General features: G+C 33.6%; 2 protein-coding genes across 41 annotated transcripts in view; both read left to right on the top strand.

Moving 5' to 3' along the window:
• Nucleotides 1-3,636, top strand: part of LOC147840332 (uncharacterized) — a 31,072-nt gene extending 27,436 nt beyond the window's left edge. For 36 of the 40 annotated variants that reach the window (XR_015511576.1, XR_015511575.1, XR_015511580.1 and 33 more), the window contains one exon: nt 2,087-2,900. Coding sequence is in view for 6 of the 40 variants with exons in the window: in XM_087287335.1 (XP_087143461.1) it covers nt 2,087-2,169 (83 nt within the window). In the remaining 34 variants the exon portion in view is untranslated. Of the gene's footprint in view, nt 1-2,086 lie in introns of all 40 variants that reach the window. The other 4 variants (XR_015511599.1, XR_015511586.1, XR_015511598.1 and 1 more) reach the window with 3 other exon arrangements.
• Nucleotides 3,637-4,171: 535 nt separating this feature from the next.
• On the top strand, nt 4,172-13,431 carry cdc42l (cell division cycle 42, like). Its single transcript, NM_199865.3, is given in 6 exon segments — nt 4,172-4,299; nt 5,206-5,310; nt 7,488-7,560; nt 8,468-8,577; nt 11,401-11,598; nt 11,698-13,431. Coding segments are annotated over 5 exon segments (576 nt in total). The 5' UTR covers nt 4,172-4,299; the 3' UTR covers nt 11,788-13,431.
• The last annotated feature ends 873 nt before the right edge of the window (nt 13,432-14,304 follow it).

The raw sequence follows: 14,304 nt of genomic DNA, 5'->3' as shown, positions 1-14,304 counted from the left end.
CATTTCTTGCAATGTGCGCACGTTTAAGATTTGAGGTAATAACATCGCCATGATAGTCAAAGAAATGTAAACATTCTTTTTACCCCAACACAATTTAATAGGGCGCTATAAAGGCTAAACAACTTCATTCTTATATTTGTTTAATTTTTGCAGCCTGGGGCTATACTTCTCACCATCTATTGTATCTTTTCTAAAGCATACAGTATAGTGTAAAAGCATGTTTATTACTAAGAAAAAAAGAAAAAAGAAATTTTTTAATTGATCACATCACATAATCTACTGTAGGCTACATTACACATACAGTTAGTGCTGCTGTATTATGGGAAAAATCATAATCACGATTATTTTTGTCATAATTGCAAACATGATTATTCAAAACTATTTTTCAGCTGAAGTCAAAATTATTAGTGCTCCTGTGAATTTTTTTTAAATTTTTTTTAAATAAATATTTCCAAAATGATGTTTAACAAATTCAGGATTTTTTTTACAGTATTTTTTATAATATTTTTTTTCTTCTGGAGGAAGTCTTTGTTTTATTTTGGCTAGAATAAAAGCAGGTTTAAATATTTTGAAACCTATTTTAAGGTCAATATTAATGACTTGCCCAATTATCCTAATTAAGCCTTTGAATCGTACTTTAATCTGAATGCTTGTATTTTGAAAAATATCTAGTAAAATATGTGCTGTCATCATAACAAAGATGAATGAAATCAGTTATAAAAAATTAGTTATTAAAACTTTTATGTTTAGAAATGGGTTGAAAAAAATCTTCTTTCCATTAAACAGAAATTGGTGGAAAATGGTTGCTAATAATTCAGGAGGGCTAATAATTCGGATTTCAATTGTATATATGCAGTTATTTTCCTCCCTGTAAATGAGCAAAGGGAAATATGTACAATAGAATAAAAATATGAAACAAACTGTGCTTTAAGCATCTAATAAATGATCACTGAACACAGCATTTTGACACCTATTTGACCATTAAAACGCTCACAGTAAGATAACTTTAGATGTGTGTACTCTGCTCGTCTAGCCTAAGTGCACACACACAGCAGCATGTACAAATCAGATTATAAAAAATGATCAAGAGCATGCTTTTCCTTTTATCCTTTATTTTTAGTTTTTTTTTTTGTTATTTACACTTTTTTTAAGTGGTGAGGACAATATTCACTGGTTCCCCCCTCCTGTATAATAATTAAATGTTACATTTTTAAGAACTTCACAAATAGCCTAAATAACACTTTTCAGTATCAGTAATAATATATATATAGTAACTAATAATAATAATAATAATAAGAAGAAGAAGAACAAAAAATATTAGCCTATTGATAACAATATAAGTGAGATGTTGAGGAAAAAACAGCGTAGGCTACTAACTCTCCATTGTTTTTGAGTCATATTTTAAATTATTTGACAGAAAAGCTAACATGCTGACACATTGTCTGGATTAAGCAGACCTAGTTGGAGTTGCAATGTTTCCAGCAGCATTCAATACACGTTCAGACTTTCTATCGGAGTGCTTGTAGCGCAAATGCACAAATGCTTTTTCCTATGCTACATTTCTCGTCAATGTCTTCCATTTATCACTTCTCTTTTGTATCTGGCCATTTTTAAATAGGGTTCTGCGATATCTGGCTGACAAAAAATCAAAAAATAAATCTTAATTTTTATAATTTTATATATTTTTATTTTATTTTTTGTGCTCATAATATTGACCTTTGCAGATTTTTACCTTTTTATTATTCAGCTAAACTAAAAACCGGAAGACTTTCTCCAGTGGAAAAATATAATAGGGAATATTATGAAAACATTGCTTGCCTTTTTTTAAAATTAAGAAAAGTCTTTACATGGAAAGGTCATATCACTTTCAGTAGTCCACAATGATTCAAAGCAGCTACTGAAAGTTATACTCGCATATGTTGCTGTTAAATCATGTAGTTGTGTGATGCATAACTATGGTGTAAGTGCACACCTAAGGATTAACCTTTTTTCCAAGAAAGAGACTTTTAAACGATATTGATAAACAGTTGATATGATCTATTAAAAGTCAGTGATGCTAACAGTTAATCATCTTGTTTGCTTTCAGGCTCTAGCACTGGCAGAACAACCTACATGAGAAGACCATGGACAAAAGCAGACGTGAAGGCTGTAATGAGTTCAAAAGACTGATTATTATTGTACACATTTTCTTTTTTTTTTCCTTGTCACAGAGTGACAATATTTAACCATTTTCAAACATGTAAATAAAAAAAAAATAAAAAAACATGGCCCAGGCCCACTTCTGTTCCATGCCAGTGCTTCACAGTCCATCATCACTCTAGGGCAGTCTCTACATTGCTCTACAGATTGCCTCTGCTTCTCAACCCATGTCTGCCACTACTCCACAGTCTGGTACTGCTCCACAGTCCAGGTCCACGTCTGTTTCATGAGCCTGGGCAATACCCATCACACAAAAACCCATAACCCACAAATGCAGTCCCTCAGACTGAACATTTACAACAGTGTTGAGTAGCAAAAAGACATGTTTTTTTGTTTTTTATTTACATGTGTGAAAATGGTCAAATATTGTCACTGTGACAAAAAAAGTGAAAATGTGTATGATATTAATTAGTCACATTATAACACATTATATTACTGTCACATTACGAAATTTAGTTTTTAATCTGTTTTGTGTTCATATCATTCTGTATGTATCATTCAATTTGTGGAATCAAACTTTTATGTCTAGTTTTATCTTTTTTTCTTTTTATCTATTTTTTTATCTGTTTTTAATCCATCTAATTTTTGTTCTTGTCAGAGTGATAATAGTTTATGCATTTCATAATAAAATGTATATACATGTTTAATTGCCCTGCTGTTTTCCTGGACTTCAAAAATAAAAATAAAAAGTTTTTTTTTTTTTATTCCTGTCATTGAGTGGCAATGTTTTGTATTTGACAGTATTCTAGTGCACTACCATGTTGTGTTCTAGTATAAATATTTAAATTTGAAAAAGAATTATCTGTTGAACGACTTAATTAAATTTTAAAATACCATTAGTTTGTTTATAAGCTGTAATCATTAATTCATTCATTTTCTTTTCGGCTTACTCCCTTTATTTATCAGGGGTTTCCACAGTGAAATGAACCGCCAACTTATCCGGAATATGTTTTATGTTGCGGTTGTTCTTCCAGCTGCAACCCATCACTGGAAAACACCCATACACACTCATTGTTCAACAGTACATTAAACAGATTGTATAAGTGATACAACACAATAAGCCTACAGATTTGTTAAATCAAAAGTGTATTATAAGCAAAATAGGATTTTGTCATTTAAGAAGTGACAGGCAGAACCTTAGCAACTGAGATGGGTTTAGCAGGGGTCTAGCTGAGGAAAGCCAGAGTCTGTTCTGTTGTCACCCTTACTGCAATAGCAGAATAGTATGATATGTAAAATGTGTTAATCAGTCCTCTTAAACCATGAAGGGGCTAGGTTTGTGTGTAACATGTAAACAGACCTTGTAAACCATGATTTTGTCTGGCCCCATAAGCCTGTGAAATGTCACACAGTTAATTTGAGTGTGTTGTGAAACTAAAATTGCTGTTTTTAAGCGTTGTTTGCCTTTTGTAGCTCAAATAAAAATTTTTGGCACAAGTTTTATGTTCGTAGGATGTTGGCAAAGGTATGTCCCCGTAAACCACCAAAAAGTCACATTGACCTCATAAACCATGTATGCCTGTATGTGTGTGTGTGTGTGTGTGTGTGTGTGTGTGTGTGTGTGTGTGTGAGAATAAGAGTGTATGGAGGTTTCCTAGTGATGGGTTGCAGCTGGAAGGGCATCTGCTGTGTAAAACATGTGCTGGATAAATTGGCGATTCATTTCGCTGTGGCGACCCCAGATTAATAAAGGAACTAACTAACTATCAAACATAGAGGTCAGTAGTGCATGATATCAATCCGAGCTGTGGTGACATTGGTATTGCTGTATTTTGTAAATCATTTGGTTTCTTATATTTTATGGAACATGTTTTTTGTTTTGTTATCAAGTTTGAATGAATGGATGTTAGGCGGAGGGCCCTTAAATGTTGTTGACAATGAGGGGCCTTGAAGTCAAAAAGTCGAGTTATTGCCTCTTCAAAGTTGTAACTGCTCCCCTAGCGGCTGCAATAGTGAAACTGCAGGCTGTGCTGGGCGTGTGCGCGGAGTGGGCAGGCTGAACATCGAGGCTCTACGCTCGGACGTTTTTCGCTTTCATTCACGTCAGATTGATACTCTCAAACCCGGACGTAACCAACGCCTAGTCGCCGGAGAGAAACGGTAAGCTTTTATTAAACTGTATCATTATTTTATATTTGTTCTTATCGATCAAACAGCAGTAAAACAGCACGCACTTTAGGCCGGGTTTTAACCGTTGTGTAGTTTTGATTTGGGTTGATTTGTGGCCCTTTCAGTAGTGCTAACGCGTTAGCTTAGCCTCGCAGCATCCTGTCGCCTTCATTACTCAAAACTTTGATTTATCTACTGCTAACAAATCCCGCCCGGATACATCTCGCTATTTGTGATCGCCTCAAACTACTGATTTCTTCATTATTTATTGTAGTAGTGAGTAAAGAAGACTTATTAGGTTAAGTGTCTAACTTTATTAATTGGGGAAGAAAGCAGAATTAAACAATTTAATTACAAAAAACGAAATGTATTATTAATACAGCACGTGTCTTGTTAAGAAAAATCACGAATGAATCGACGACAAACAAATTAATGAGGATTTTGCTGAAAGTCTGTTCATCTTTTGTTTGTCGCGTCCAAAATTAGACTTCAAAATGTGTGTTTTGAACAGAAAGAACATTATACAGGTTGTCGGATATTAAATATATTTTACAGACGGTAATACAGTTGAAAATCGGCGATTATATTGCACTAGTATGACAAAGTGACAAAGTCGAGTCTTCCTCTAAGCAGCGCTAATATGCGGAAGCAAATAAGATCGGACGCATTCTTCTAGATGTCTTTCTGTATGCCTGCCTTTGTCTCTGAAATCAAATCACATCACTTAGGGCTTATTGACAATTCTGGTGAATGCATCCAACCTGCCAAACAGAGGCGACAGTGAACGCCCGAAACAATTCCTGAATGATTCACTCAGAGGCACTTCTGAATCCCATGAGGGCCAATAGCAATTGAGGTAACTTGATTTCTAATATGTCTCTTTCCTTCTCCATATAGATGCAGACCATAAAGTGTGTGGTGGTTGGGGATGGAGCTGTCGGAAAGACCTGTCTGCTCATCTCATATACAACCAACAAATTCCCCTCCGAATACGTTCCTACGGTAATGGAGTAAATGGTGGAGGGCTGCGGGTCAGAGATTCAGGGGGAGGGTCACAGTGATTATGTAGAATAATGCCAGCTATTATCTGTTGTGTGTAGGGCTGCACGATATTGGAAAATTGGACATTGTGATATTTTATTTTTCTGAGATATACTTTGGGATATACTGTGATTGAATAGCATTGTTCGGAAAGAATCTATATAGTTATTGCTAGCAAACCATTAAATATGACTTTTGTTTCAATAAACGCCTAATTTGCGCCTTATTAATAGATATTAATGTAGTTTAGGTAATGGGTTAGGGATATAGACTGTTTCAATGTGGTCATGTCATTGTCCCATGAACATTTTCTGCTTGTCAAACTATTTTATACCTGTAACAAGAGACAATTCAGTCATAACTTAATGCAAAACAACTATCAGAACATTATTTTTCAATATGAAGTCCTTTTTAGATTCACGGAAGCTATAGAAATTAAAAAATGTAACCATTGTTTTTGTTTACATCCCTGAAAATGGTCTATAGAATAAGATAATGCAGAATATGTAGGCTACAAGTAGTAACAAGCAGCCAATATCTCAATAACATGCATGCTAATAAGCAACTTAATAGTGAGAATTGGTCCCTAAAGTCAATTATCAAATGTGTTTGTTTTGATTGGGATGATTCAGTAGGGCAGTGAATCATGCAAAAAATGTAATAAACAAACTACAAGCATAGATGAACGCAGTAAAGCAAAGATAAAAGTGAAATAAACAGTGCATGCTTTATCCTTATGTATATTTAAAGGTAGAAAAATACACTAAGTCAACTCAACAACATATTATGCATATCTTTTGATGTGACTTTACATTGCAATAGCGATGCTGAAACGATATATTGTGCAGCCCTAGTTTTGTGCTTTGTGATAGTTAAAATTATAAGCTCCAGTTTTTTAGACAAATATAGATACTTCCCTCAGTAAAAGTGCTATGGTATTCTCTAAAGTAAAATTAAGTGCTTGTTTTTAAATCTACACGTGTATTAAGAGTACTGAATGATGCATGTCTTTGTATTTAACAAAAACAAAACAAGAACTTGCCTAAACTCGACAAAACTGATGATTTTTTCTGTTAATGATAATTCAAGTACACTGTAAAAATGCTGGGTTCCAAACAAATCCTTCATGTTATCCCAACACAAAGCGAAATTAACTTAATTGTTTTGCAAATTTAGGTAGATTGAACATAAAATAAGTAAGTTGACCCTAAAAAAAATCTGAGAATTTTGTTGATTCAGCTCATTTTAAATAAGACATATTTTTCATTGTTTTGAGTGTACGTAAACATGTCAAAATTATAAGATGTGCCATATAGCCTAGTAAAATGTGTGTTGACATAATAACATTCAGTGTTAGACAGATGCCACAGAGCGAGATGTGTGAAAGTTTTAGACGAATGCTTTTCAAGTATTTCAATGTTATGTATAGTCTTAACTTCCCCATTCGGACAGCATTGCACAAAAATGGACGTCCACCTTTTTAATACTTTCATGATTTCACTGCCATTCATGACCTAAAGATGATGTTTATTTACTATAATTAATACTGCAACCTGGCGTTTGGTGTTTGTTGCACCATCAGACTAGCACGGACTTAAGCTCAGAAGAGCTACCATTGTTTTTGAATAGTTAAAGTTTGAAAATGAGATGAAGTACAGTTTCCCTCCTAAAAACGACTTGCTGTCATACAGTGCTCAGCATAATAGAGGACAGCCCTTTTTGAAAATGAACATTTTTATCCATCAGTAATTATTAGCAATGTATTTTGGTGCATTTAAACAAAACAGATTTATTTAACAGATATATTTATTAAAATAACATTTTAGTCACCAAACATATTTAGATATTGAAGAGTAATATGATTAAATTCAAGCTAAATATTGCAAAAAAAACAGATATTACACAAAATTTAAGCTAATTTTCTCTTGATTTTTTCCCTTTTTTATTTATTTGTATTTAATATGTTTCTATAAGGTATAAATTTGGGTGTGCTAGTTTTTGAACCGTTATCGTAAGTTATTTTGTTAGATAAGCTCCAAATTTGGCTTCAGTAATGACCACTCTAATTAATTTTAGATATGAACTAATGTGTGACGTCCAGTGAATATGAATTGAGGGAGATTTGTGTTTGTTCGCAGGTGTTCGATAATTATGCTGTCACGGTGATGATTGGAGGGGAACCGTATACACTGGGGCTTTTCGACACAGCAGGTGAGCACTGGACATTAATCTGATTTGATCATCTACAGCATTCAAGTGGTGATGTCTGATGTGTATAGCCAGTTATACAAAAAGAAGATGTGAAAACTGGAAATAGGGCCTCTGCTCATTTCTGTTTGGACATCTTCCCGTGCTGAACACATGAAAAAAACAAACATTCAATTTAGTCCAGATCATCTGACACATTTTTCTTATCATTTAATGTTTACTGCCTAGATAATGTTACATAGTTTAGTAGGTGAATGTGTATGTGAATATTTCTTTAGACAATATTAAACACATTTTATGGTGTCAGATGATAACATCGATATATGTCTTGCTTGTTGACGTGTGTTTAGAGAAACTAAATATAAATGAAGTGTAATGGGATAAACAGCACATCATACAGTTCTACAGTTTTGATTGGTGCACTATTGATCAAAGGTTTTGGGTTAGTAAAATATCTTTTTAAATATTAGCATTATGCATCAAATCCTGCCTTTGCTGGAGGCTTTGGTTTCATGAAGAACCTTGAACATCCCTGCCCTATTTCCAATGCTCAATGTTCTCTAGGTATTAAAATATTGAACACACAATGGAAAAAACAGGTTTGTGGTGCTACAAAGTCCATTGGGGAACAGAAAATGTTGGTTCTATGTCACTGCGGTAAAAAAAAAAAAAAAAAACCTAGTGGGAATTTAAATTCTGTGACTGTTGCTGGGCTTAAAAAAGCTTTTATAAACACAAATGAATCTTACGTACATGTATCATTGAAATGTTCATTAGCATATTATTGTTTTCAGCTTTTGTGTTTATGGTGGATTAGATTTCTCTTCAGTCGCAGCTGTTCTCCATCTCCATCTGTTCTACATCTAATATCGAACCAATAAATCAATTGAATCTTGTTTTTGTTTCCCAGGGCAGGAAGACTACGACAGACTTCGGCCTCTCAGCTATCCGCAGACAGACGTCTTCCTTGTCTGCTTCTCAGTTGTTTCTCCTTCCTCCTTTGAGAATGTGAAAGAGAAGGTGCGTGTTAATCGGATGTTTTCTGCTGTTTTACTCATTTAAACTTTAAGCCACTCTTCTCTCCACTTTTTGATGACTATATTGATTATTGAAGCTCAACTAAACTGAAAATAAGTGGTTTTAACCTTCAGTGTTAGTATTTATTTATATCTGGTGTGGAGATGTGTGTAGATAGATTGTGGTGTTGAGACACATTTCAACACATGGTGTGTTTCGTACAGTGAGGTTTTACTGTGACGCCGACGTCACAAGCTGTTTAGTGTCATTAAAACACTTCTTAAGCAGTACCTGATTTTCCTGCTGTACTTGTAGTATGAAGCTCATTTAAATCGATCTGCTTTGTATTTAAATGGATCAAAGCATACTTGAAATGCACACTGTTACACTGTAAAAGAAAGGTGACAACTTAAAATTTTAAGCCAACCAGCTGCAAGACTTTTTTGAGTTAACTCAAATTAAAGTCAAGTGCAGTACTTGGGTTGATAGTTGAGTCAACTCAAAAAAAAAGTTCTGCATCAAATTGCCTTACAATTTTGAGCTGAGTCAACTTTTGCTTTTACAATTTACTGACACACTTCTAATTTCTTGTTTGACTTTAAGATACTTGTTTATCCCTGGTATTCTTTTCAGATATGTTATTTTCATTCATGTCCTATAGAACATTTTGATGGATGTAAACAAAAACAATGATTCCAGCTTATTTCCCGTTTTAGATTTTTAATTTCTATAGCTTCCGAAAATCCAAAAAGAGACAAATATTGATTAATAATGTTATGATAGCTGTTTTAACCTTAGGTTATGATTGAATTGCCTCTTGTTACAGTTATGAAATAGAAAGACCTTTTTATTGTATTTTTTATAGCAAAATGAATAAGTACTCAGCTTACAATTATAGGACATTTTAACCAATATGCGGCGCTGTGGACTAACTTGAATCACAACATTAATAAAGGGCAAACAACTTACATATTTATGGTCACCTCATGCATGTAAATTAAAACAACATTCATGAGTAGTGATGGCAAAATGAAAAAAAAAAATTACAATAGGTGCTTCATTCATGGACTTGCTTGACATGTGGAGCTTCATATTTGCTTGTTTTTGAGTTGTACATGAAGATAAAAAAATTTTTGTTTAAATATATAGACCATATTGAGGGATGTAAACAAAACCAATGGTCCTAATGTATTTCCTGTTTTTAATTTTTAATTTCTATAGCTTCAGAGAATCCAAAAAGAGACCCATATTGATAAATAATGTTATGATAGCTGTTTTGACATTAAGTTATGATTGAATTACCTCTTGTTACAGTTATGAAACGAGGTCCCTCCCCACCCCAATGGCTCTTTAAAAAATGCATCTGCCAAAACAATTGACCCTTGATCTAAGCATTCTCAAATCACGATGCCATCCTGATGCAAATGTTTTGTTCATAAAATGTTTTCTAAGAAATTAAACAAAACTGAAGTTTAAAACAAAAACAAATATCAGCTTGATATGAAAATGCTTTTCTTTGCGTTAATTTATTTGCCACATACTTAATTTTCAGTTATGTCTTATATATTATATAATTAAGAATATTACACTGTCTGCTCTCTAAAATAAATGACTGCGATTTTGTCATTTGCAGCTTTCTGTTATTGTACTATTTTAGGAATAAATGTTTAACAGCCTATTAAAGAATTTCTGCCATCATTTTAACATTATCATGTCCTTCATAATAGAATTTAAATCATAAATAAATTAAAATCTGTTTTTTTTTTCACACCGATATATTCAAGGATCTTTAAGCATTGTAACGCACTACTGACTTGGAGCGTGAAATGTGTTTTGACTGCAGTTTATTTTTGGGTGTAGAACTGAAAGAGGAAAGTTTGAATGGAAACAGCCAGCACAGATTGATTTGTAAGATAAGGACAGTTCAGAACAGAGATTTCAAGTTTATAATGTCATGTAAGGGAGCCCACAGGAAAGTTGATTATTATTTCTGCCTGATTTTATCAAGAATAAACTGATAGTTACTCTATTTTACAAGCTTCATTAATATAATATTATAATATGTACACACACTGTTGTCAATGTCTGTGAGTGGTAAGATTAAGTATATGAAAGAATATTAACTATAATATACAAAGTTATATACTTTAATAATGTTTTTTAGAAGATTTACATTTAAAATAAATGATTTCATTGTGCACAATTTGTTAAATAATTAATACTTATATTTAACAAAAATGCATTTAATTAAAGTAAATCTTTACCTCACTCTAGGTTTTGAAATTTTGATGTTTAAAAATGTGTACAAAAAATATATAATTTTTAATCATTATTTGAAAGGATAGTTCCCACAAAAATTAAAATGGGCTCTAAGATTGTCACTTTTCTTTCTCAAATTTGTTTTTGATCAGATTGGCTGTTCCAGTGTTTCACACTGTTTCTAAATTTATTGTGATTTTTTTTTTATTTTTATGATTTATTTAACATTTTACAAACATATCAAACAACCGTTATAGCAATAATAATAGAATAAGTATAAATGAATAGATGAAAATAATAATAAACTAAAGCAAAACCCAATTACACAAATAATATAGGGGCAGATGTCTATATTTATGCAACAATCTAAATGTTACAATTTGAGTAATGAAAGCTTACAAACTGATGTATTAATATTGTCAAAAGCTAGCAAGGGTGATCTGTGTAGATCCAGCTCAAGAGATTTTTTAACATAAGAAAAAAGGCCCTCCAAGTTTTAATGATGTTTGTTCTTTCAATGCCTTTCGATATCTTACCATTAGTTGTTTTGCACTCTTTTTCTCTCAGTGGGTACCAGAGATCTCTCACCATTGTCCACGCACTCCATTCCTTCTTGTGGGCACTCAGGTGGACCTGAGGGATGACAGTAACACTGTGGAAAAACTTGCCAAAAACAAGCAGCGCCCCATATCACCCGAGAGTGGGGAGAAGCTGTCCAGAGACCTCAGAGCTGTCAAATACGTGGAGTGCTCCGCTCTCACACAGGTTAAAAGAGCAGCCGCACACACCTGTGATGACATAACCTAACAGATACTCACTTATCACCCACGTGACCTTTGTCTTTTTATCATCTCTTTCTAATAGAGAGGCTTGAAGAACGTATTCGACGAGGCAATTCTCGCCGCCCTTGAACCTCCTGAGACCAAACCCAAGAAGCGCTGCGTCCTTTTGTAGGAATACAAGCAGTGGGTGATGCACTCACTCCATCAAGAGAGGCAGATAAAAAGAAACATGGGGGTTTAAGGTTGGTAGGGCTTGGCTTTGGAGTGGAGAAGAGTTATAATTGGGAAAAATCATGGGAACAAAACGGCAAAAACAAAAAAAAACTGTGATACTGGAGGAATTTGGTTGACATAAAAAGGTATTGATAACAAATAAATGCACACTGTGCCTTTCTAAATGTTTCTAGAACAACAGAAGAAATTCGAGAACCCTGGAACCAATAATTCCCCTACAAGACAAAGAATATATCAATAAAAACAAGATACAGGTGCACTTTATGCATGTGATGTCTTACAGAACAACATAAAGATCCACTTTAATGCTTTAAGTGTCAGTCACACATAATCTCCTCCCCAAAAAATGTAATCTATGTGTGGCTGTGGCACAAATACATGAGATTAAAAGCTTCAGGTTTCTGACGGCCAACAAAAATGAATGATTTGAAATTCTTTCACTGGACAAACAGCAGGTTCTGTCCATGACACATGCTTTGCTCTAAAGCCACACAAGGGTGGTTCGCACACAATGCCAATAAACAGCACATTTCATAAAGTGTAAAGCCGAACATGCTGACTGCTCTGATGAACGCTTCTGCAGGACTCAGCTATTTGTAACCTGTGGATGGTGTGTGTGTGTGTGTGTGCTCGCAGTAAGCTGATTTCAGCTTTCTTGAATCTCCTCTGAGCTTTTTGCTGCGTTGCAGAATTGCCATTGGCACAAAAGTGATTCTTGACAAATTTGCCTTTTAGTGTTGTTATGAGTTCCGATTTGTGTCTTTTTTTATTATTATCTTTTATATACCATTTCTAGACGCCGGGCTCCCACAACACCTCTAGGCAGGTTCTGTCATGTGTGTTGTTAACGTGTACTGGACTGAATTTGGCACAAAAGCAAGCTAACGTGATTGTCCTGGGCATTTAATTAGCTCTAATCACTTACAGTGGTGTTGAATTGGAGAGATATAAAATAAACTGTAATCATTTTAGATATTTTAACTATTAAAAACTGTTTTAATGTTGGATCCGAGTGTTATGGCCATAGGAGTCTCAGTCTATGACCACATCCCCTTCTGAGTGACCGGTGTTATATGTGGTTTAAGAGAGATTGAAACCTGGATTTTAGTTTGCAAACATTTATTTCTTCTTGTATGAGCCAGACTGTTCTCTCCTTTTGTGGTTCATGCTCCTAGAATCTCTCTCTAAGTGCATTTACTCTCGTGCCATCTGCTGGCCATTTAGAAAACTGAACTTATTTTTATTTTTTTGCCCGTTTTGTTGTCTTTTGAGTATGATGTATTAAATGTATTACTGTTTTTTTGTTTTTCTCTTGGGTGAATGAATTTAGCGGTGATATTTTGAGACTTGAGTTTTTTTTTAAATGACTTCTTATTTTATTTTTTTGCTAGAGTACCATTTTGATTGTGATTTATAAATAAAATAACATTTTGAAATATAATATTTTGAATAACCAATCTTAACAGTCGTGTGAGTTAAAAGGAGGTTAAAACTGATGATGATGGTTTAAAATGTGGCCTTTTAGTCCTGCGGTGTTTGGAATCTCACTATATTTGTAATAAAATGGAGCGACTGACACACAGCTGTAGCTGTATTCTGATTATTAGATGATTGTGGGACTGTGTGGTGTGTGCAAATAGACAGATACTTAAAGCATGTACTATTCAAAAGTTTGCGGTCACTAAGAACCTTATTATACGGAAACAATGCTTTTATTAAGCCATGATGTAATATTGTTTGAACGCTTTATAGGGCACTCATTGAAATACACAATGATAAAACACTGGAGAGCCACTGGGGGCTATTACATGACCTTTGAAATTTTATGACTTAAATGATATTATAATCAGTCAATGAAGTTGCCATATATGGTTCTTCACCCAATAGGGTTAAAAAATTTCACAAAGGTCTTAGTAGAAACGAGTACCACTTTTCATGAAAATATTAAATGAGTAAATTTTATTTTAACATTTCCCAATTTAGATTGGGTGGACGCAAACAATTTGTGTTGGGACAACAAAATTAAGTTTACTCATTAATATTTACTAATTTAAGTGGATTGAACATGCAACAATTCTGTTGTCCCAATGAAATCTCAAGAATTGTGTTGCTTCAGCTCATTTGAAATGAATAGTTTGAACAAGCAACAAAAATATTATTTTAAGTGCTACTATCAACATTATTGATTGATTGTTTTATTGTTATTCATGTTCTCTTGTATTGCAAATAATTTTAATAATATTATTTTGCTATTATATAATAGAACAAAAAATACAGAAAAAAAGTTGGGGGGAAGAGGAAAAAGAAAGAAGCAAAAAAACTGGAATTGGGGGAATTTGAGGTGTTTCTACTAGGGTTCAATCACTGCTCTCTACTTAATAAATAGATTCCATATTACATAAAAATTCTTAGTTTTATTTTTAAGGGAATATTTTAGCTTCTTAAGTTGCACGCA

Source organism: Danio rerio, chromosome 16 (assembly GCF_052040795.2).
Source record: "Danio rerio strain M-AB ecotype USA chromosome 16, GRCz13ab, whole genome shotgun sequence".
In the NCBI taxonomy this organism is placed as follows: domain Eukaryota; kingdom Metazoa; phylum Chordata; class Actinopteri; order Cypriniformes; family Danionidae; genus Danio; species Danio rerio.
Note: the sequence above shows the minus strand (reverse complement) of the source record. Positions and strands in the feature narration are given on the sequence as shown.